The 25,230-nt window shown below is 44.0% G+C and overlaps 1 protein-coding gene across 10 annotated transcripts in view; it reads right to left on the bottom strand.

Moving 5' to 3' along the window:
• LOC147117523 (RNA-binding motif, single-stranded-interacting protein 3) overlaps positions 1-25,230 on the bottom strand; it is a 2,125,417-nt gene that overhangs the window by 923,748 nt on the left and 1,176,439 nt on the right. Inside the window, exon 1 of one of the 10 annotated variants that reach the window (XM_085988583.1) lies at positions 10,130-10,661. The exons of the other annotated variants lie outside the window; for them this stretch is intronic. Coding sequence (XP_085844709.1) covers positions 10,130-10,204 — 75 coding nt within the window. The 5' untranslated portion in view covers positions 10,205-10,661. Of the gene's footprint in view, positions 1-10,129; positions 10,662-25,230 lie in introns of those variants that run through there. 10 annotated transcript variants of the gene reach the window in all.

Below are 25,230 nucleotides of genomic sequence, written 5' to 3'. Positions count from 1 at the left end.
TTCCAGCGGGAAATTTAAAGGAGCCTTGGCCACATTGCATTTAAAGGTTCATCCAGGAGTGTGCAGGGAGGATATTGCACGGTCTGGTTATTGTTCAGCCTTGCAGAGATGGCTTCACAGAGTCAGAGGGCTGCACCCAGGTTTTCAGATGACTCCCTACATATTCTTACGGAGGGAGTCAGAGCATGCAGGGAAGTCCTCTTCCCTGCTGATGGGCGGAAGGGACCTCCCCAGGAGACTAAAAGAGCCTGGATCCAAATTGCAGAGGAGGTTAACAGCAGGGATGTGGCAAGGAGGACCTGGGTGCAGTGCCAGAAGCGCTTCAATAATCTCATGAGATCAGGAAAGGTGAGTACAAAGTCACACTCAGCTTCATCCTGCTGTGCCTCTCATCACATCCCCATCACTCTGCTTTCCCATGCCAGTTCCTGCACATCCTTACTCACACCAACATACCTTGCACGTCCACCCATCCCTCTCACTCTATCTACATTATCACATCCCCATCTGACTAACCACCCCTCACACTCACCCTCATCCTAGTGCAATCATACCAACTAACATCACACAAGGAGGCCACGTGGCATTGGCACTTTGGCATCGGCACCACACTCCCTCATTGTCACCCTCTAAATACGTAACCCACACATTCCTTACACTCATGCCATTACTCTCATTAAACTTCTCTTCTTTCCATCCTTGCAGGAGAAATGAGCGCACAGCAAGAGGGAGAGGGAGAGAACCGGAGGTGGCCCTCCATCCTTCGCCAGTTTGACAGCAGCAGAGGAGGTCGCCCTGGAGGTGTCAGGAGTTGTGCAGCTGCTGGCGGTGGGAGACAGAGAGAGGGCGGCCTCTCAGCAACCTGGTGACAGAATTACATCTCATAAAGCCTCAGGGTATACAGCACTCATATGGGCACTGATGTCAGCAGCCAGTGAATGGTCATCATGTGCATATTGGTAACGTTACCCATTCTTAATATAACATTTCTAACTCATCTCTTTACTCTCCCACAGGTCTATCAAAAGCACCCCCCCCTCACTCCCGGCCCCCCGGCTGTCCAGCCAGAGGAGGAAGACGACTCCTCAGAGGAGCCTCCAGCCACTGAGGGCGCACCGTCACCAGACCTAAGCGCACCCAGCACCAGCGCAGATACACACACCTCGGTGGGTCTTACGCAACACAGAGTAGTGTTGTCACCTGGTGTCTCCCAACTCACAAATGAGCAAGAGAAGATGGTGGAGACAGGGACAGCAGTGGAGACTCCTCGCCGGAAGGCATAGGACGCTCCCAGCTCTGCTCAGCTGCATGCGGACGCTGAGTCTCAGGGGCCATACAGAAAGAGGGTGATCCTGGAGGTGCAGGAAGAAGTGCAGGAGGCTTTGACAGGCGGCCGCGATGTCTGCAAGTGTTCAGAGAATGGAGGAGTCCATCTCCAACATGAACACCACCGTGTCGCAGGTGATGGCAACTGTAGTCTCTTCCATGGAAAGGATGGCCACCTGCATGGAGCAGCTAATGCTCCACTCACGAGCACATGCTATCTATGGACAACAGATGGCAGAGGCTCATAGACCTCCTATCTAGGAGGGGTGTAAATGTAGACTTGGGTCCTCATGGCCCCACTGATGTGCAGCAAGTTGCTCTCCAGCTCCTTGCTAGCAGGAAAGTGCAGGTGGCCCATGAGAGGGTTGATGGTGAAAGGGGACATGGAATTGGGGTCTCCTCTCAAAGCGCTCGCACTTCTCCCCCGTTGTCACCTGCCCCCCCCGCCCCCAACCCAGTCAGAGCCCCAGATACCTCCTTGGATCACGACGGCCGAGTCTGCCCTTGCCCAGTCGCAGGAGCAGCAGGCTTTGGCGGGGCCATTAGAGGCTCCAAAACGCAGGGGACATCCGCCAAAAGTGTCTACGCAATCGCATCAGGGAAGTGAGCAGCCTGCATCTACCTCTGCTGATGCAACACAGGGTGCACCTCGTAGAAGCACGCACAAACAAAAATGACACACAAGTAGATGCACAAGGGTAGTCACTTGGGTGTTTAAAGAAGTGCTCTTGTTAAGGTTCTGTTACTGTTATGACACATACTAAACTATTTATTTTCACCACTTTCTGGTCAGGACCATTTTTATATGCTACTTTGGAAGTGGCTTAGTGAGTTGGAGTGAATGGTGAGACATAACGTTACCTCCAGCCATGGCTGTCAGAGTGAAAGGGATGCTTTATGGTGCTGTTGGGGAGTGAAAGGGATGCTTTATGGTGTTGTTGGGGAGGCGGGAACCTGGCGCAGCATATGGAAACCATTTGGGTATAATGCATGAATTTAAGTAAATCTGGCCATGATGAGGCCATCCCTGGCACCCCGGGCAGCAATGTGCTCCAGTGCTGCTAGCATCTTTACCGCAGGTTCCTCCAGCTCCTACTCCTCCTCGTCGTCTTCCAGCTGATGCTCCTCCTCCTCTGAAGAGGCTGTGCGCTCAGTGCCTTGCTCCTCATGCAGCTCTAATCCTCGCTGCTGCGCTATGTTGTGCAGCACGCAGCAGACCAGGATGATTCTGGAGACCCTGGCTGGTGCGTGCTGAAGGGCTCCTCCAGATCTGTCAAGGCATCTGAAGCGCATCTTCAGCATGCCTATTGTTTGCTCTATGACACATCTGGTGGAGATGTGGCTCTCATTAAAGCACTCCTGGACCTCAGTACTTGGTGTCCTCAATGCTGTAATGAGCCACGTCTTCAGTGAATAGCCCTTGTCTCCAAATAGCCAGCCAGAAAGTCTGTTTGGAGGTGCGAATAGCTGCGGGAGGGTGGACTGGTTCAGGACGAAAGAGTCATGACAGCTGCCATGGAATTTGGCGCATACATGAATGATGCTCTTCCTAGGTTTGCGGACGAGCTGCACATTGAGGAAGTGGAAGCCCTTGCAGTTCACAAACACACCTGGGTGATGATGGGGTGCCCTGATGGCCACATGTGTGCAGTCGATGATGTCCTGCCCCTGTGGGAAGCCAGCCAGAGTGGCAAAGTCAAGCGCCCGCTCAGTAACACTGGCTTCATCAGTGGCAAATGTGATATAATTGTCTGACTTGTCAAAGATGGCATCGGTGACCTGTGATGCATCTGTGGGCGGCTGACTGGGAGATGCTGCGAATATCTGCTGTAGATCCCTGGAAGGAGCCTGAGGCGAAGAAGTTGAGGGTGCTGGTGACTTTGACAGCCACTGGTAAGGAGTGTCCGCCAGGTGCTCTGGGCTGCAGCTCTTGTTCCAGCAAGCTGCAAATGTCTGAAATGACCTGGCACGATAGCCTGAGCTTCCTTTGGCACTGCTGTTCAGTCATGTTGAGGAAGCTCATCCTTCGCCTGTATACCCTGTGTTGGGGGTATTGCCTCCGGCGCATTGCAGCCCTGTGCTGATGCCCTCTGTCCTGTGGAGCATCAGGTAGTTGAGGAGAAGGTTGTTGTTGTTGCTACTGCTGGTGTGCCTGCTGCTGCTGGTGTTGGGGTTCATCTTGGTCTGATTCTGAGGACCAAGGTGGGACAGTATAAATGGCACCCATGCTCATGTAATAGATGGCAGGTCAATTAGAGATCAGCAAAGCAATCTGTCAATGGTGTGATAGTTAGTAGCAATGAGGTGAGAGTGGCTTCTGAAGTTGCAGAAAAGACTTGCAAACTGTAGACACCTAAATCTTTGCTGAAAATGACGGCGGGTTCTCAACGTGCTCCCATTTTTTGCAACTTTTACACCCGACCCACCTCCAAACCTGCACGTATGGCATCATGAAAATTCCAGCCATTGACTTTTCTCCATGGTGAATTTTTAAGATTCTCCACTGATCCCAAGGCCACCTGACACTCAAATTTACTTGTCACAGTCATGGATAAATTTCTTGCAACTTTGTTATCTGCGTTTCTAAGTACAGTCCCTGATGGAATCAGAAGCATTCCATGCTGAGGACACAAATCACAGAAGTGTTTGGAAGATGTCTCTGTCCCCTCCCCACCCAAGGCTGGTCTACCATTCTGTCTGAAGGAGATAATGTGATTATAAAAATTCCCACAAGAGTCAAAGCACAGAAATCTCAGAATCAATTTATTTTTGTAAAAGAACACAGGCTGTACAATGCAAATTTAAAATTCACACCGACATTGTCTTCGGTTACAGGTCTTGCATTTTATGGCCCAGAAATTCCGTTCGCAGCCCTCCCGCGGGCGGAGGGCTGCGATTTGGAAAAATCTCCGCCAGGACCGAAGGGCTCCCGGGAGGCGCAGAATTTCGTTGCCGTGCCTCTTCAAACTGCCGGTGTGCAGGGCACGCGTATCCCGGGCGCAGGTAGTTCGCAGCGTCCCTGCGATCACGTGGGCCATGGGGAGCCAATCAGAGCAGGGAATCTCCATTCATAAATTTGACAGGAAGACCTGTCAAATTTATGAATAGAGATCATCCTCAAAACTCAAGTAAAACTTCAAATAATTTTTTTTTAAATCACATTTTTAAAATGACTATAAATTACATAAGTTAACTATTTTTTTCAAAAATTTAAATTTTTGAAAAAAATAATTAAAGTTTTTAACGGGACTAAAAATAAACTTACCTTTCTTTAAAGTATTTTAAAATGATAAATCAGTGGAAACATTTTTTTTTACTTTCTTCAACTCTTAGCCTTTTACAGGCACAAGAATTGTAAGTGTTTTCAGTGGACGGAGGGTCTCCAAAAAACGGAACTCTCCCCCCGCAGAGGTCCTTCTCCTGGGCAGCCGGAGGATCTGTCATCTTTCTTGACAGATCGGAAATGCCGGTTTCCAGCGCATGCGCAGTGCATTCCTGAAACTGGCATTTCTGATGTCCCTACGGGTGAGTACACAGCGCGTACTCACCCGAAGGGACCGTAATTTCTGCCTCTATAACTTTGTAGCGATTATCAAGACCAGAAATCACCAGCTTGATACGTTGAATGCCCATTCATCATATTTCTCCTTTTCATCACTTTTAAAAATCTACAAGGTGCTGTGAGGAGGATGCCGAGAAGCTCCAGGATAATTTGGACAGGTTGGGTGATTGGGCAGAAGCATGGCAGATGCAATATAACGCGGATAAATGCGAGGTTATCCACTTTGGTGTCAAAAACAGGAAGGCAGATTATTATCTGAATGGCAATAGATTGGGAGAAGGGGAAGTGCAACGAGACCTGGGTGTCCTTGTGCACCAGTCGCTGAAGGTAAGCATGCAGGTGTAGCAGGCGGTTAAGAAGGCAAAAGGATAAGGGGTAAGCCATTTAGGACAGAAATGAGGAGGAATTTCTTCACCCAGAGAGTGGTGAACCTGTGGAATTCTCTACCACAGAAGGCAGTTGAGGCCAATTCATTAAATATATTCAAGAAGGAGTTGGATATATTTCTTAAGGCTAAAGGGATCAAGGGATATGGGGAGAAAGCAGGGACAGGGTACTGAATTTGGATGATCAGCCATGATCGCATTGAATGGCGGAGCAGGCTCGAGGGGCCGAATGGCCTACTCCTGCTCCTATCTTCTATGTTTCTATGTTTAAAACCCCACACATCTATAAACCAACCAAAAAGCAGCTTCCATTTCTGTTGTATCTGTCATTGATGTGTTGGGAGGGAAGGCACTTTTTAAAATCAATTTTAACAGGAAGTTAGAAATAGGAGGGAAGTAGTTTTTACATGTGTGAGGGGAAGAAAACGTGCAAAATTGTAGAATAAAACATTGTTCCTCAAGTGTCTCCTGCATGTAACGGATGAATGATAGAGTCGAACGTGTTTTTAAACAAATATCTAAAGTCTTTTAATTTGCTAAATATACACCCTCCAACCCAGATCAGCCTCATACAATCCTATAGATCAAAATGGAATTAAAAAAAATTCTCATCCTTCTCGTCTCAGAATATTTTCCATCAAACAATAAATTCAAACACCATCACTGACTGCAGAGAACATTCCGACCCATCCCATCCTCCCCTTCAAAACAGGAAATAGTGGCAATAAAAAGGTTTTGTATTTTTATTTTACAATTAATCGTGCGCAGTTTATAAATACTGTGGTTTTGTATTTTTCAACCTTTAATTTTAGAAGTTAAGAGTGACCTTCCTACGTGTTGACAGTAAAGTGTTTGAATGTGGAAGTATCAGTCCTGGAGATAATGTGCTTATATGTTACTGTAATACTGAGTATATAGGTAGAGAGCATCTCTGTGTCCTGTCCAGTCCTGGCTGCACTCCAGGCTGCAGATGGCTAGAGAAGGCAGTTTGGAATTTATGCTTGCTTGATGAATTGCTCCCTCCATCTGACCCTAGCTCCACACTCGGCACTAAACACAATCTGAATAACACAAGGCAATGGAGTCTTGTCAGGTTGGCTGGTATTTGGAATCCCTGCACCAAGACCCTTCTGTGAGTCCAGATGGTGGAGTAGGGAATACAGCAAATGTGGTAAAAAGTAATCAGACTGCGAAATGAGCAGACAATAGGGGGTCTTCAGTGACTTGACACTACAGAAGTGGCACAGGTTGTAAAATCAAATCATAGCCGGCACAGACACATTGACACTTTTTGTGCATTAGCTTCACATTAGACAGGGTGTCTGTGCAACAAGTGTTTTTTTAAAATTCTGAGTACATACAGTTTTGATTCACTAACTTTTCAATGTCAGTCTCCCAACCTCTCTGGGCAATGCAAGTCAAATTGACAGATTGGAAGTCGACAGAAAGGTCAGATTAGCAAGACCAAAGACTTTGTAAATTTAGAGGAAAGGGGCACAATGCAGTGATTCATCCCTGGTAATGACACTGCACCACCATCTTACCATGGACCAGCAAACTCGCTGATGTTACAGCGGCTCTTGTCCTGACTTTGGAACGGTTTAAAATGTTCAATAACATGGTCTAAGTTAGTGATTAGATGGCATGCCTGATCTTCAATAAAAATAGAAAATTCTACAAATACACAGCATGTCCATCAGTACCTGTGGATTGGTTAATGTTTCAGATGCAGACCTTTAGTACTCTTGTTTAGGATGTATTTCCGGCAGTTTCTGATTTTATTCCAGATTTTCAGCATTTGCAGGTTTTTTTTCTGCTTTTAAACTCACCTCAAAATATGACATTTGAACTCATCAGAAACAGGATCACATGTTCCTAACAATCCTACTCGATAGTCTGTCTCATCTCTATTAAATAATTTTAAATCTTACAAGTTAGGACTCCCAGTTAACACAAGAAAATGTGGCCTAGAATTTGTTCAGCATGGAATATCTAACCCCTCCCCACACACCCCACACCACTGTTGGCCTAGGTCACTCCCCTCAGCTCGTGCAAACATGCCAGCATGAAGCAATGATGTTTTCCAGTGTAAATTGACTTGGAATAATAACTGGCTATGAAACAGACTGCATTTATTTATTTAGCAAAACAGCACCACAATTGCAATGCTTCTATACCTTTTTAGGCCGTGTTTAGATTATCCAAAACAGTACTCAGGAGAGTACACAGGAAGCTGTTTAATGCTCTACAAGAATGTGTTGGAATATTTCGTTAAAAGACAAAATCAGGAGCTGGGAGCCCTGACCACTTTAGAATGGCAATCTCATTATAGAATTAGCTTGCACATTGGCCTGTATTAAAATGACAGTGTTGTGACTTTGGCTTTATTACAGGGTATCTATAAACAAGACCACTAACAAAGGTCACAAAGTTGCAAGGCAGCATCAGACTGATTTTTTTCCTGAAGTATCATGCCCAAATTGAAAAATAAAGCCCCTACTGCTTTATGGGAATGAACATGGGTCCAAGACAAAACGCTAAACTATCCTTAATTTGACTGTCATCAGTCCATGGCAAAACTGTTCTGTGACTGATTCAGTTTATACATGTTGCAAAATGGCCGAACCTACTGTCCTACTAGAAACACCAGCTAAATGGGTACTATTAACTGACATCAACTTCAACATGCCAATGTCAGACCACAGCAAATCACTGGACATCAAATCAGAAAGCAGCGCACTTGTAGAGAACTCACATTCCATTTTGAATCAATAGTTATCATTGGTTTTGCTTTGCTACAGTACACAGGCTGAATCACAGAACTGGAACACCACAGTCCAGACAAGCAGTGTGCAAAACCAGCGTTACTGTAAACCCCAGGGGAAGGGGAGGAGGAATTTGTAACTCTATCTTCTTTCAAACCGACATTATAAAATTATTTTTTTTAAACTGAGAGTGATGGATACTGTCCTACATATGGAAACATACTTTATAGATTTAAAAAAATTAAAACAGGCTGTTCAATGAATGTTGCACCAGTCATTTAACATTAGATGTTCATTTTAAAATCGATTTTATGTTTCCAAAAATGCATAAGAATATTGTTCAAAATAATATTTCAGGTATTATCAACTCATAGTCTTCAATTGCATGCATACATTAAAACACCCATTCTTTAGAGGTAGTGTACTGCAGAAATCTGGGGTTCATGTGCAAATAAATGTAACACAGTTCACATTTGGTGTATTTTCAGATGTGTGCCTTTAATACAAGTGCAAGGAGATTCTCAATGTTCTTCATTGCAAATCATTCTTGACCTCTAAAAGCCAGCTTACTTACAATTTAAACCATGCTGTCTAAACTGTGCTGCACAACTGCTCTCTCAGGTTTTTAGCCTGTCAGTAGCATTCAATCAAAAAGAGCTGAAGAAAAACACTACGTATTTACTTACAGTGACTGGAGTAACATACAAAAAAATAGCTCCTTTAATTAGGCTAGGGAATCTAATCAAGGCATAACCACTGCCTGGAAGAACAGGTTTTACTGTTCAAGTAACAAAACCGTGTCCACCAAAAAATGTTTCAAAAAGAAATGACTAGGAACCGGGGGCTGATGGCAGGTTGCTTAAAATTAGCATCACACATATCGAAGGCTTCACAGTCACTAATCACCAAAAATGGTGAAATAATGACAAAATGTAACTGTTATTCTCTGCTGCCGGTCAGATAGTGCCAGATTCTTATATTTAAAAGCAGTCTGTGTTCAAACTACTGAAGTGAGTAAGAGTCTCCCTATTCCCAGGAAGGGGGCTGGGAAAGAAGGATCCCAGATCCAAACCAAGCCCTTCTACAATTGTAGTTGAACTGGGACCTCAGCTGGGATTATTAAAATGGCCCAGGAGCTGATGACTAGCTTTCCAGTTAATAAAAACCAGATGTTTTCCTTCTGCTCTGCTAACATGCGCTCTCGGTTACTTTGTGGACTGTGGCGCATGTGGGTTTTTTTGTTCTGCTCTCACATTTTAAAAACAGAAAACGGTGAGTAATTTTTTTTTAAATACAATTATAAAGGAGGATTGAAACAGTGCACATTTTACTGCTATATTTTATCCAGGCTTTAACAACACAGGACTGCAGGCACTGTAACAGCCAGCACCAGCCCAAAGCAGCCAACAGGGTGTAGGCTGAACGCTCGCAGAGATCACATTCTCTGGAAATCGACCTTGAAGGGAAAAAAAACCTTGTAAAACGCCGTATAATAGTGAGGGAAATAAAACCAGCTGGATCGTACAATGAGCAAAGCCAGACTGACTTTCCAAAAGCAGTATGTAATATGTACTGTCTAAAAGAGTTGCCACTGGCAACAGGGAAGTAAATGCATTAAAATTATAAATCAAATCAAAGTGTCACCAGCTGCGGTCAAATTTGTAGCAAAAAAAAAGAAAACCGCGCAGGCCTTCCCGGCAGCTCAACTAACAGGTAAATGACATGTCACCCGAGGAATCAACTGGCAGCGCTCAGGATACTTCAATAAAAAGGCAAACAATTTTTTTTAATCAAAGCAAGTTAAATCTATCTTTCTTTCATAAAAAGAGCAATAAAAAGGTTTCAATTAGCTTCATTTAAAGTGTTAATCCTATAAACAGGCGATATATAACAACAGACCTTTCTCTTTCAAGTACCTATTTAGACTAATAGTTCTGCCTGCAGGACACTTTGTTCAGGAGAGGTAAAAAAGAACATAATTCACGGTACTCGGTAGTTGACTTGGTCATTCATCATTCAATAAGTATATAAAATATATGTGTATAAACATTGAAAAAAACACACACAGACAGGCTGCTTGCGTACGGTACCTTTGTGTGGAGGTAATGAGGGTAATAGTAAGTGTACTGAGGGTACATTGGCTGCTGTTCCAAACGTTTGCCCATGTAGATGGAATCTTTATCTCCGATGCAGGGAACTCGCTGACAGCGTGTAGTGCCCCAGGCCCTTCTTCCTCTTAAACCACTATTCCTGACAGTGTCAATGACTGATGAGGCTTTCGGGATTTCTCTGCCTTCTGCTGCTTGCCAGTTTAAATACAGCTGAAAGATTTTTCCTTTGGATTCAGAGTTCTGTCGGAGCTTGTCCTTCCTTTATAAAAAGGGTATACAATCCTTGCTATTTGATAAAAGTGTGATTGCCAAAATGTCAGTTGATAGTGCCCACAGCAACTCTAATTACTTTGAAGGCTGTGGAAGATAATACAGCAGGCTTTAAATCTCTGCAGTCCCGGCTTCCTCTTAAGCTTTCCGTGTTTCCACCAGCCTTCCAGCCTTGTTGCTGCTATCTCCTTCACAGAGTGACATGGTGTTTAGGGCTTGTCTTGTCTTTCATTCAACCCCCCACCCCCACCCCTCCTCCTCCTCCTTCTCGCTGGTGGGTGGGACTTCGGCAGCCTCTCCCTCGAGAAACAGACGCAGTCCAGAAGGCTGCAGTATTTCCTCCAAGAAATAGCCTGCATTCAGTCTGATGCAGGCAGGAGCCCAATTCACTCTGCCATCTCACTTGAATGCTAAGTACTTTTACAATAGGCCAATCATAACTAGAATAATGAGGTACCACAGGCAACGGACATTCAGTCCTCCCAAAAAGTTACACCTTTTGGGAATTAATATATCTCTGATCAGTTACACGGTGGGTAAAATGGTTTTATTTTGACTCATTGTTTTGTTTAAAAATGAAGAAAAGCTATCTTTGTTTCCCGTGACTATTAGAGCTTCATTCTACTTTCTCTAACATACCAGTAAAACAGACAGCACGGAAATAATTGCAGCTGGGGTTTAAGTTTAGAAAAGGTAACGATCTGATTAACAGAGAACCGAGCCTTTAAAAACGCCCCTTCTAGTTGAGTGCAACCCCATTGTTTCAGATCTACATACAGTCGCAATCTGGATTTAAAATGTAGGTTACAGCAATGCCTCCTAACATGGGAATTATTTAACAGAAAAGGAGCAGAAACGATTGAATAGTAAGAGTCTTGTTTCTTTTTTTATGCTAAGCAATAGTTGGAATCTGAACTTAAAGGGGAATCATCATCATGGAAAAGTGATTTGGCAGACTTTATTCGATTGTTTATTAACACATTGTGAGATGTCGTAAATCACATAAAAAAAACTGTCATTGTGTCACCTGTGTGCAACATGGTACAATCTGAATGGGGCTCCAGTTTTCTCCCCTTGACAAACAGTTTTTCATAAAGTGTATACTGCAAAGGCAAAAGCCTGGATTTTATTGTTTGAAACCACTTAGTTGCAAAATCAAGTTAAAGAAAGAATAAACAAGTCTGAGTTGTTAATGTAGCAGACATCCAACAGACCCACGAACAGTCCTGTTGGGCCCTTCTTCCCACACTATTCAAAATGGAGTCAAATATTTGGAGGAAGAGTTCAGATGAATCTAAAAGCCACCCCAGGGCACCAAACAGAAAAGGATAGGCTGCCCTGGGATTGGAAGCCGGGCAGCTCTCCGCAAAGCCAGCTGACACTGAAATTGGCATCAAGAAAGTATGTATGATTTCTCAATGTCCTCCCTCGCAAAGTATTCTGAGCATAACGCCTTGGTGGATGGGATTGGAGCACCAGATCGTGGGTCTGCCATGGGTCTTCCACTCTAAACAGCAGGGGTTCCTGGCTGAGTAAATATAAAAAGCTGAAGAAAGAGAAACTGCTCTAACTTTCAGACTGTCCAGCCACCAGTAGAGACACAACCTAAGAATCAAGGCATTGCCACTTAGCAATGACTAGCAAACAAGACATGCACACAGATCTCAACAGAGCTTTATCATCACAGACAACTCAGTACATCAAGATAAAGCTGATCTTTTGCTCTAGCCATCCCTCCAGTTTAGGTAGCGGCTGGGTGCACTGGCTAAGGGGACCAGTCATAGACCACATGGTGTGCATGGTCATGCATATAGCTTTTTGTAGTTCTATGTAATGGTCAAGGCAGTTTGAGGTGTGCTGTGCCCATGAATGAGAAGATGGTCTTTGTCTGGAACCAGTAAAGAGCCCAACTGTTCAGATAACAACATACTTCGCTGCCTATTATAATTGATAGAGTAGGCAGACAAATAATAATGGCTTACACTAAGATAACACTGGCATGCTTCTCTGAAAATACTTGTTATTTCTGTAGTAATGTTAAAGCTACTGCACTGTTCACATATTCAGAATTTCAAGAGTCAGAGGGCACTGTCTTCACTGACCTCAGAAGGGATGGCACAAAATGGCTGTTAAAAATCACAAACCCTTTCGAAAAGAAAAGTTAAGATATTTCCCTCAAAAAGAAAACACTGTTAAAAGCTCATTTTGTAGCCTGGATATCAATAATGCTAATTATTTCAAAAAAATGTAGAGAGGTCCAAGTTTGAATGGAAGAAACACTGTATCATTATGGAAGTGAAAAAAAAGCTAAAATACATGAATGGCATTCCTACAGGACAAGGCTTTGGTGTCAGGTTGCGCCTGAAATGCAGAGAGACTCCAATGGAGCTATATGCACTAATATTGTATTAAAATGTCAGCTTTTCAATACAGATTTTTTTTTTTAATCAGATGCAAAAGACTTGCACTAGAGCAAGACAAAAACTGCATTCAGGTTTGTATCAGAGAATACATAAGGAGGAGCTGTGGATTATGATTGATAACTCACTAACAATGAAGCCATAGTCAATGCAGTAAGTAGAATGTAGGTCATAGCCTGCATATCTAGATCACTGTATTCTGTTTAGATCACACAATACTCACAATGACAGATGTAAATATTCATTTTAAATACCAACTTATTGATACACAAGTTTTGGGGTGGTTACAGTGACTTCATTGTTAAGTTTTTTTTCACAATTCTCCCTCTTCTCAATTACAATGTCGTCTCTATCCAACACAAAAAATATTTAATGGAGCTGATATATCTGCTTGCAACAAAAATGATTAAAAATAATACTGAAACCTTTCTATCTCTTTTCTCTTGTTCGGTTCCATGGCTTCTGAGATCATAATGGGGAGAAAGAACTTCAACATCCCAATCTGGCCACTTTCAATAGATACTCTGCATTGTGGCTCTGCATTCGGTTTCTTACTTTTCCTTCAAGTACACAGATATCTTCTATCCATCTATGTGCGTGTGTCAACCTCCTGTGGTGAACACATGGGGAGCCAAGAGCAAATGTAGTCTTCAGGTGAAGTGGGGTTAAAAGGTGGGGAATAAATGAACAGAATTCAGGCCCTATGCTTTCTGTTCTTATTTTTATATTGCTAATCAATCTCATGTGGTGTTGCAAACAGAGAGTCAAGACCAAGAGCACTATTCAGGTCAAGAAGGGCTAGAGGGTGGAGGCATAATTGGACCAAGGCAAGGGAGATGGAAGAAACAGATTCGAGATGGAGAAGGAGGAGAGGCAGAGATCAGGAGGGTGGGATAGTGAGAGAAGAAGGGAGAGAGGGAGTGCATTCGAGACAGTTTCCTAGAACAATACATCATGGAACCAACTAGGGAACAGGATATTTTAGATATTGTATTATGTAATGACACAGAGTTAATTAGTAATCTCATAGTAAAGGATCATCTGGGGAAGAGTGATCATAAAATGACAGAATTTCACGTTGAGTTTGAGTGAAATGCTTAAGTACGAAACAAGAGTCTTAAACTTAATAAAGCCAATTACATAGGTATGAGGGGCAGGTTGGCTAAGATAGGTTGGGACATTAGATTAAAAGGTAGGGCAATAGATAAGCAGTGAGAAATAAAAACTCCATGGGAAAAGTGATCCATCGTGGCTAACTAAAGAAGTTAAGGATAGTATTTGATTAAAAGAGGCTTATAATGTTGTGATAAAAAGGGGGAAAATAGAATGAGAATAAACTAGCAAGAAATATAAAAACAGATTGTAAGAGCTTCTACAAGTATGTAAAAAGGAAGAGAGCAGCAAAAGTAAGTGTTGGTCCCTCAGAGGCTGAGGCAGATGAAATTATAATGGGGAATAAGGAAATGGCAGAGACTTTAAACTATTTTTTTGTATCTGTCTTCACAGTAGAAGTCACAAAAAGCATACTAAAAATAGTGGGGAACCAAGGGGCTAATAAGAGTGAGGAACTTAAAGTAATTAATACCAGTAGAGAAAAAGTACTTGAGAAACTAATGGGACTAAAAGCTGACAAATCCCCTGGACCTGATGTCTACATCCTAGGGTTCTAAGAGAGGTGGCTGCAGAGATAGTGGATGCATTCGTTGTGATCTTCCAAAATTCCCTAGATTGATTTCCAAAAGGCATTCGATAAGATGCCACGTAAAAGGTTGCTACGCAAGATAAGGGCTCATGGGGTTGGGAGTAATATAGTAGCATGGATAGAGGATTGGTTACCAGGCAGAAAACAGAGAGTAGGGATAAACAGGTAATTTTCTGGTTGGCAGGCTGTAACTAGTGGGGTGTCAAATTTTATGTCTTATAATACCCCTGTGAAACGCCTTGGGACATTTTACTACGTTAAAGGTGCTATATATTAAGTTGTTGTTGTTGGGTGCTGCAAGGATTAGTGCTGGGGTCTCAGCTAGTTACAGTCTATATTAATGACTTAGATGAAGGGAACGAGTGCTGACGATACTAAGCTCAGTGGGAAAGTAAGCTGTAAGGAGGACACAAAGAGCTAGAAAAAGGATATAGACAGGTTAAGCGAGTGGGCAATAAGGTGGCAGATGGAGTATAATGTGGGGAAATGTGAGGTTATTCACTTTGGTAGGAAGAATAGAAAAGCAGAATTTTTTTAAATGGTGAGAAACTATTAAATGTTGGTGTTCAGAGAGATTTGGGTGTCCTCGTACAGGAAACACAGAGAGTTAGCATGCAGGTACAGCAAGCAATGAGGAAGGCAAATTGCATGCTGGCCTTTATTGCAAGGGGGTTGAAGTACAAGAGTAAGGAAGTCTTGCTACAATTGTACAGGGCTCTGGTGAGACCACACCTGGAGTACTGTGCACAGTTTTGGTCTCCTTATCTGAGGAAGGACATACTTGCCTTGAAGGAGGTGCAATGAAAGTTCACTAAATTGATCCTTGGGATGACAGGGTTGTCCTATGAGGAGAGATTGAGTAAACTGGGCCTATAAGATTCTGAGGGGGATTGACAGGGTAGCTGCTAACAGGTTGTTTCCCCTGGCTGGAGGGTCTAGAACAAGGGGGGCATCATCTCAGGATAATGGGTTGGCCATTGAGATGAGGAGGAATTTCTTCACTCAGAGGGTTGTGAATCTTGGCAATTCTCTACACCAAAGGGCTGTGGATGCTAAATCATTGAGTATATTCAAGGCTGAGATTTATAGATTTTTGGACTCTAGGGGAATCAAGGGATATGGAGATTGGATGGTAAAGTGTAGTTGAGGTCGAAGATCAGCCATGATCTTATTGAATGGTGGAGCAGGCTCGAAGGGCCATATGGCCTACTCCTGCTCCTAATTCTATGTTCTTAGTTGGGGAGGAAGTGAGGAGAAGCCAAAAGAAAACGCTCAGTGTGGGAGGGGGGAAAGCCCAAAATGTTGCTTGGGAAGGAACTCCAAGGTCAAAATGGAGTTCTGTTGATGGTCGGTGGGGGAGGGAGGCCGGGGGGTAGTTTCTGGGGCCAAAATGCTTCTCAGTTGGGGCAGAGCATATTTGAGGTGGGACGGGCAGGCTGCAGGCTGCACTAGGAGACAGTGGGGTGAATCAGTGGACACAATGTAGGCCAGCAGATAGGAGGGCACCCAGGTAATGGTAGCAAAAGGAAGAAGCCGGTGGAGGGGGGGGGGGGAAGCAAGAGAGTGGTGTTGGCCTGAGCAGGAGCCAGTGGTGGTAGCAGAATCCATGGCAAGTGGAGCAAAACCATGTCCTTGCAGACCGAGTGAGGGGCAGGAGATAGCAAGCCAGGAAGACCGATGTTGAGGGAACGTGCCATGAGGAAAGATAGTCATTGGGATGGGAGCCCAGGAAAACCTTTAAGAGGGCAAATTCTTTTGAAAACTTAATTTAAAAATTCCTCCTTACCTCCCCAATACCCACATGGCTGATGGCTGATACAATGAACACTCAGAGACTTAGGCGGCTCCACAGCAACATTAGGTGGCCAGAGCCTGCAACTGCATGCAGACTCAAATAGTTCGTGTACCACAAACTCAATATACTATTGCAGCTATTGTTTAGCAGCTAATATTATGTGATATTTAACAATGAAAACCCATATACAGGATCACCAACAGATGTAACCGGTATTACAGACAAATATTGTCACTTTAATAAGTTGTCAATGTATTTTGAGATGAAATGTTGTGAGCCCCTCAGCATGTTTTATACATAATGTATACTTTGATTTTATATTATTTATAATAATAATCAATAGCACTATATTAAATATATAGCAAAACCTGTGGCAATTTAGGAAGCAGAGAAGTCAAGTTGGTTGGAATATCCTCAGTCGGCTGAGGAGCTGAAATATATAACTATGGTTCTACAGCGCCAACACTGGCAGGAAGATGCAATTACAGTAGGACAAGTTTACATAGACAGCTTCCATTCTAAATTCATAATGTCACAACAGCAATGTAAGGTTTTGTAGACAGGAAGTTTGTGCACACTAAAAAAATAGGCACAGGAGTCAGCAACTTTTACTCAGCACAGAAGTGGTTTCATCAATGTTGTGCTACACTATAATTGTCAAATAAAGACAGTTAGAAAATAGGCTTTTTCTCAGCAAACTAAACGCCACAGATATCAAATAATTAATGGCTCGTATTTTGCGATAAAATTAACAGTGAGGCTATCAGCGCTCACCGTTATTAAAGAGTAAATCGGACTGCAAATTCTGTCAACCACACATGCGTGGTTAAATGCGGAAATCAGGAAGTTGCTGTCCGAGTTGCCCTGCTCCTCTAGAAGCTTCGCTACACTGGTAACTCGCCGGGAGACTCGGCATTCAAATACATAGTTTGAAGTTACTCTACTTACGTGATAGATACCCATTAAATACGCCAGAAAAAGTTAGGGCTTGTCCATTCTACTGTAAGTGAATATTTAATGGCGTGATAAGTCTTAATTCTCTGGCGCTGAAAATGAACTTTTACAAGTATGGAGTCTCATTCTTTCAGATTTTAATTATTGTTGGAGATTTTACAAAAATTTTAAAAATGAAATAATCATTTTATTTTTCTTTGTCTCTTTTATCTCTCTCTTAATCCTATCAGACTCTGCGTTGCTCAGCAAGGATTCTTCAATCTGATTGGTTAAGGAGATACACTGTTGCTTTCATTCTTCACATAGTTCCTGTAAAGTCCGCGCCTCAATAATACACGGACTTCGGGAGAACAGTTAACAGGTACTTAACTGAAGAAGAGGCAGCTTGAAACTGAAACTACAGAAGCCTGCTAGGGCCTTTTATACAGGGGTGGTCACTGCCGGTACTGCAGTCTAAGACCAGTTCTTCCCTTAAAGGTACATACACAACAATTCCTCCCCTTTTAGATAAACAGTACATAACATTCATTTAACAACTAAATAATAACTAATTACAATTACAATTTTCTCAGTAATATATACATCAACTGAAATAGTCATTTATAAGTTCAGTCTTTGAGGAGGCTTCCTGATCCGGACTGGATAGCGCCTTTCTCGAGTATCCTGTTCTGGCGGTGGAGCCAATTCTGGCTCATTGTCATTGGTTGGTTCGTCAGCTTCCAATACCCCTGCTTCTGAGGTAGACGCACTCTGTACTTCGGGCTCATTACCAGGTGCACACGCTTGTGGTACAGGTTTGGCTTGTTCCTGTGACTCTAGAATCTGGTCAGCATGGCATCTCACGATGCTCTCTCCAACGTCCACTGTGTACATTAGTGGTCCCTGCTGTGTGCATATCGTGCCTGGCTGCCATTTTTCTGTTCGGTAGTCGCGGGCCAAGACTGGTTGCCCTATCTTGAAGCTCCTGGTTGGCTTCTCATTTATGTGCTGGAACTGCTTATCCTCAACATCTCGTCTTATGTTTGGTTTGAGCAAATCCAAGCAACATCTTAGTCTCCGGTTGAAAAACAGTACGGCTGGAGTTTGGTTGGTTACTGCATGTGTCGCATTCCGGTAAGCAAACAGGAAGTTATCCACCTTGTGTTGCAGTGGTATGTCGTCATTATACATTGCCTTTATGGCCTTTTTAAAGGTCTGAACAAACCTCTCAGCCAATCCATTTGTGGCTGGATGATATGGGGCAGATGTGTAATGTTTCACCCCATTATTCTTCAGGAACCTCCGGAAATCCTCAGACACAAACTGTGGGCCATTGTCGGAACAGATCTGTTCTGGCAACCCATTCCTGGCGAAGATGGTCCTTAGGGCTGCAATAGTTTTCTCCGTGGTGGTGGAGGACATTTTAATGACCTCTGGCCATTTCGAATGGGCGTCCACAGCGATTAGGAACATTGAGTCCATAAATGGACCAGCGAAATCAATGTGTACCCGTTGCCATGCAGATGAGGGCCACTCCCATGGATGTAGCGGGGCCTGTGGTGGAGCGTTTTGGACCTTCTGGCATCCTGTGCATCTCTTGGTCATATCCTCGATTTCTTTATCGATTCCCGGCCACCACACAAACGCCCTGGCTAGGCTCTTCATTTTTACCCCTCCCAGATGACACTCGTGAAGCTCATTGAGTACTCTATCTCTCAACTTGGGTGGAATTACCACTCGGGATCCACACATCAAGGTTCCCCGGCACACTGACAGCTGTTCCCTCCTTGGCGAGAATGCTGGCAACAGTGAGTCGCCATATGCTGGCCATCCCTTCACCGTCAAATCATAGACCCGAGAGAGTGTCGGGTCATTTCGGGTTTCCTTCTCAATACTTGCGTTTGTAACAGGCAAACAGTCGACTATGGTCGCATGGAATATCTCCACAGGGTCCACTGCAGGTGCTTCTTCCGCCGTAGGCAACGGTAGGCGCGACAGCCCATCAGCATTTCCATGTTGTTTCGTACCTTTGTACTCTATGTCGTACTGATGTGCCCCTAGAAAAAGTGACCATTTTTGCAGCCGTTGCGCCGTCATCACCGGAACACCCTTCTTTGGGTTAAAAATTGAGACCAGGGGTTGATGATCAGTCAGTAGGGTGAATTTCTGCCCGTGCAAATAGTGATTGAACTTCTTCACCCCCCACACCAGGCTGAGGGCCTCCCTGTCAATCTGGGCGTAGTTACGCTCGGCTGAGGTTAGCGAGCGCGATGCAAAGGCTATTGGCCTCTCTGAACCGTCACGGAATTTGTGTGACAGCACCGCTCCAATGCCGTAAGGTGACGCATCACATGCCAACCGAATCGGTAGTGTTGGGTTGTAGTGGGCCAATACTTCTTTTGAAGTGATTTGGCATTTACATTCCTGAAAGGCACGCTTACAGTCATCACTCCATTTCCATGTTACACCAGTTTGAAGGAGGGCGTTCAGTGGGTGCAGAACTGTAGATAAATTCGGCAAGAACTTATGGTAGTAGTTCACCAACCCAAGGAACGACCTCAGTTGTGACACATTTTCTGGTGCTGGAGCCTTGACTACAGCCTCAATCTTGTCCGGCGACTTATGCAACCCTTCCTCATCAATCATGTGGCCACAATACGAGATTTGTCTCCTGAAGAACTCGCATTTGGGATGGTTGGCTCGTAGCCCATATTCCTGCAATCTCGTGAGCACCTGTTCCAGGTTGGCAAGGTGTTCATTGTCATTTTCGCCCATAACCAGGATGTCGTCCAAATAACACTGGGTCCCCGGGATCCCTTGCAGGACTTGTTCCATTTCCCTCTGCCACATAGCCGGGGCCGATGCTACCCCAAATACCAGTCGATTGTACTGGTAAAGGCCTTTGTGAGTGTTTATCGTGAGGTATTTCCTAGATGCTTCTTCCACCTCCATTTGTAGATACGCTTGAGCCAGGTCAATCTTTGTAAAACGCTTCCCTCCAGATAGTGAGGCGAAAATATCTTCTATCCGCGGAAGCGGATACTGTACTGTGTGCAGGACTGGGTTCACAGTCACCTTGAAGTCCCCACAGATGCGAACCTTCCTTGGCTCCCCAGGCGTGCTGCTCAATGCTTCCTTCATTACAGGAACGATGGGTGTGGCCCACTCGCTCCAGTCCACCTTAGACAGCACCCCCGAACGCTCCAGTCCAGCTTCCACAGCTGGGCATATCGCGTATGGCACCGGTCTGGCCTTGAAAAATTTTGGGGTTGCGTTATCCTCAATCTTTATGGTTGCCTTTACTCCTTTTAGAGTCCCAAGTCCTTGTTGGAACACCTCTTCCGCGTCAGATAGAATTTGTGACAGACGTCCAGGTGCGACGTCATCATCTTTTTTGTCAGTCACAGTTAGTGCCAGAATGAAATGCCAATCCAATTGTAGTCTTCAGATCCATTCACGTCCCAATAATGGTGGTCCTCCAACTCGTAGTATATACATGTATAGTTTCTGTGTTTCCTTTCCGTTATATTCAACTGGCACCCTTATTTTTCCTCTGGGGTAGACCTTTTGCCCCGTGTATGTCTTCAATACAATGGACATGTCCTTTAAGGGTATGTGTGAGAATAGCCGCTCATAGTCTCGTCGATTCATGACAGTTAGGGCTGATCCTGTGTCCAATTCCATCTTCACTGGGGACCCTGCTATCATGAGGGTGACCCAAATGGTTCGGTGATCTTCTTTTGCGATCACGTTGTGTAACTTTAAACAACTTAGTCGCCTGCTCCTGGAGTCCTTATCACTCTCCTGATCTTCTGAACTACTATCTGTCAGTTTCTTTACTTTCCTGTACTGTTCCTTAGTAGTTCTTGTCGTGTTGGTCTTCTTTCCCGACCTGCAGACTCTTGCTATATGTCCCATCTTCCCGCATTGCCTGCATATTTTGTCTTTAAACCAGCAGTCCTTCTGCTCATGGGTTGTTCTGCCGCAGCGATAGCACTTTTCGGCTCCATACGCCATTTCGTTAGCGCTGTATTCTTGTGGTTTCTGTTGTATTTCCGCAGCTCCCCGTGCTGCTGCTTCGTAGGATACTGCCACGCTGAAAGCCTGTTCTAGCGTCAGGTCCTTTTTTGAAAGTAGTCGTTTCTGGGTTCCTTCACTCTGGAGCCCGCAGACAAACTTATCCCGTAAGGTGTCTGCCAGTCCTGCTCCGAACTGGCAGTGCTTCGATAACTTGCGTAGTTCCGTAAGATAGTCATCATTGCTCTCATCTTTGTGCTGGTTTCTTTTATGGAACTTGAATCTTTCTGCTATCAGCAGTGGTGTAGGGCTTAGGTGTTCCTGTAAGATATGAACAATCTCCTTAAAACTTTTCTCCATTGGTTTAGCTGGGGTAATTAAATTCCGCAGTAGGCCGTATGTATTCGCACCCATCAGATTTAATAATACCGACGCCCTCTTTCCATCGGCCACCTCATTTGCCTTGCAGTACACTTCGATTCTTTCTACATACGTGGTCCAGTCTTCTACCTCGTTGTCGAAAGCAGTGATACTGCCACTTTTCGGCATCTTGGGCGATTTAAAATGGCGCCTCCTGCGCTTTTGCTTCTTCCCCAATGGGATAAAATGGTGCCTCCCGCGCTTTTGCCACGCTGCTCCTAGCGTTCTACGGGGTAATGGCGGCGACCTGCAGCTTCGGCGCGTCTCGCTTTCCTTCCCCCCCGTTTAGTTTCTCTCCGCTGTCCTGTTCTCGAGCACCGACCGTGCCCTGTGCGTTCCACCCTCTCTCTCTTGTTTTCTTTTCCCGGCGACGCTGCGCGGCCCGATTTGTAGAGCCGCTCGATCGAGCTTGAGCCCGCCGCAGTCTGGAAGGGTCAGCGCGCTACCTGCTACCAGCACGATTCGCTGGAACCACAGTCTCTCCCGCAATTCTCCAAACACCGATGGATTCTTTGGGCGGTTGCCCTCGGTCGACGCCCGTTGCTCAGACTATGACCTTCCAGGACCTTCCTTTCAGGCGAGATCCCCGTGAGATGATGCCACACTGCAGGTGAGTTCGAACTTACTCGTCGCCACTGTAAAGTCCGCGCCTCAATAATACACGGACTTCGGGAGAACAGTTAACAGGTACTTTACTGAACAAGAGGCAGCTTGAAACTGAAACTACAGAAGCCTGCTAGGGCCTTTTATACAGGGGTGGTCACTGCCGGTACTGCAGTCTAAGACCAGTTATTCCCTTAAAGGTACATACACAACAGTTCCCAGGTCCCCTGTAGAGGGCACTGTGCTGTTTTGGATTTCTAATCACCACAACTCGCACTGTAAAAGCCCACAGAAAGTCTGTGGGCAAGTGTAAGCTGGCGTCGTTTGTTCGCTGCTGACTGCAAAATCTGGATCCGTCATAAAATTCCTTCCACGCTCCCTGACTTACTAGAGGTACAAAATTTAATGTTCTAAACAATATTAATTTTTGTCTAAACAATATTAATAAAATTATGTATGTGTCAAAGACAGAAATCAAAACAGCAGGCTTATCTACAATTTCAAATAATCAGACTGTTCCATAAGGCTAGGGTGAACTTTTACAGTGAAAACCAAAAGCCCAAAACTTACAGAAATATTAAGCTAACTTTCCTTCTATGCCAAACATCTCTGCTATAGTACTTCTTGTTACTAGAATTGCTGCTTATGCACAATGCATATATTCAGGACTTATTAATCCAGACCGCCCATCCTTACTCGAATGGTGATATAATGCTTCCATGTTTTTTTCTCCAATAAATTAACTCTTTCTCTGCTGTTCTTGTTTCTGCACTCTCTCAGATATACGTAGATAAAAGACATGCAACAGCCCCAACTATTCATAATATAATGTAAAATAAACAAGCAATACCAAATTTCAAATGTAGTTTCACTTGTCACACTGAAAACTATCTAATACCTCACACAAATGGCCATTTTCCTCAGGTATGGGCTTAGTGAGTGCAAGTGGGCTTTTCAAACACTGGCATTTTGAGTGAGCCCAAACTCATCATCATTTAATGTCCACACACACACATGCACTTTCCAGTAGCAATTCTGGGACAGTGATTAAGAGCAACGAGGCCAACTATAATGCCCCAATTACTGTCGTCGTTGAGATCAACGAACTGGGATTTCCCTAATCTGTACGGCTTATTATCATACTAGGTGATGCACTTACCCTGAAACCAAGACTCTTCTAATGCTAATAGCCTGGCAGGGCCCTTGTGCACGAGGAAAATCTATGCTTAGTGTTTCATAATGTTTGTATAGACCACGCAGCAGCTTTGAAGGCTGTCATCATATTTAATCAACCTCAGCTCAGTCTTCAAGAGAAAGTCACAGCAGAGCAATAGGAAAAGTGCATTCAGTACAAAGTTCAATTCCCACTGCAGTTTGTACTTCCACTGTGACATACATACAGTGAAGTGCAGCATTAAGCCACGTTTGTAAATAATTGATTTATCATTTTACACTACAAAAGATGAAGGGCTTTTAAGGATTTGCTGCATGTCTGAAACGTTTTGGAGGGGAGGCAATTGATTTCTCTATTAACATAGTGCAAAATGTATTTTGTGGGAAAATGTCCCAATTTGCATCAAGTGTCCTTACAGCTATAAGATGATGGAAAGTGAATAACGTCCAGTCATTAATCTCAGCTTTGTGCTCAGTTTCAGATCTCATCGCCTTAAAGATATCCTGCTCCATAAAGACATTCCAGAAGACGAAGAGAAAGAGGAAGTCTTTAACTTAGCGTGTCAATCAAGCTGTCCATTGACTACATGGTTTACAGTGGCGATAACCAAACACAATGTAAGAACAATTCCAGTCCTCATTCCCCAATTCCTGCCACAAGGCTTCCAGAGGTTTATTTGGCTTACTTGAACACATTTATTCCACAAGGAAAATTAATGTTTATTTGTGAAAATGAAAATATTATAAAACACAATATGAATGAGTTAATTCCATTGTGTAAACAAATATTTGATTGTAAGGAAACTTATTTTTAGGAACAAAGAAAGTCTTGAACAAATCTCTCAGAAACATCTCAAAGAGCTTCACATGTAACAAATTATTTTGAAGTGCAGTAACCTTTGCTTTGTTGGCAAACTGTTGTGTTACTGATTGTTTTTCTTCTATTTCTTAATATATTCTTTCAGCAAATAAAGAACATAATATAGTACTAATGACAATTTTTGTTAAAGATAAAAAATCACTGGAAATGTGTACAATTCTATCAAAGACCAATGCAAGTTCATGCAGAACCTGTCTCCACATGCCCTTAAACATACCCGCTCTCTTTGTCTAATGAAAACAACTGGCCTTACATTTCTATGGTACTCTTCCTGTATTGAAAGATGTCTCAGAGCACTTCACAGGACAGAGGGAAAGTGGGTACCAAGCAGGAGGGAAAAAGAGGGAAAAAAAGGTGGAGGTGGGGGAGCACTGTTGAAGAGTGGGATTTTTAGGCGGCTTTTGAAAGAGAGGTGTGTAACGCAGAGGCGTAGTGGCTGAAAGAGCAGTGGAGTGAAGAGTGAATGGGGAGTAAAAGTAGTGTTGAGGGAGCAGAGGTTGTGAGGGAGGATGTCCAACTGGAAGAGATCACTCAGGTAGGGTGTTTAGAGGCCATGGGGGGAACTTGAAAGCAAGGACTAGGGTCTTGAAGTCAATTCACTGGAGCACAAGCAACCAATGGAGCTTGGCAAGGAATAGGGTGATAGGAGTGCGTGACTATTGTGGATGAGGGTGTTTGCTTCGGCACTATGAGTAAGTCATGATTTGTAGAGATGGGGAGGACAGAAAATAAATCATTGGACAGGTCGAGCCATGAGGTAATAGGAGTGGATTAAGGTTTCAGCAGTAGTGAGAGAGAGGTAGCGATGAGAACAGACAATGGGGTAGATCTTGACTTTGTGTGTTAGAGTAAAACGGGTGATAGTGA

This window comes from Somniosus microcephalus, chromosome 5 (assembly GCF_052327205.1).
Source record: "Somniosus microcephalus isolate GS21.2 chromosome 5, FLI_Smic_1.0, whole genome shotgun sequence".
In the NCBI taxonomy this organism is placed as follows: Eukaryota; Metazoa; Chordata; class Chondrichthyes; order Squaliformes; family Somniosidae; genus Somniosus; species Somniosus microcephalus.
This window is presented reverse-complemented; position numbering and strand designations above follow the sequence as displayed.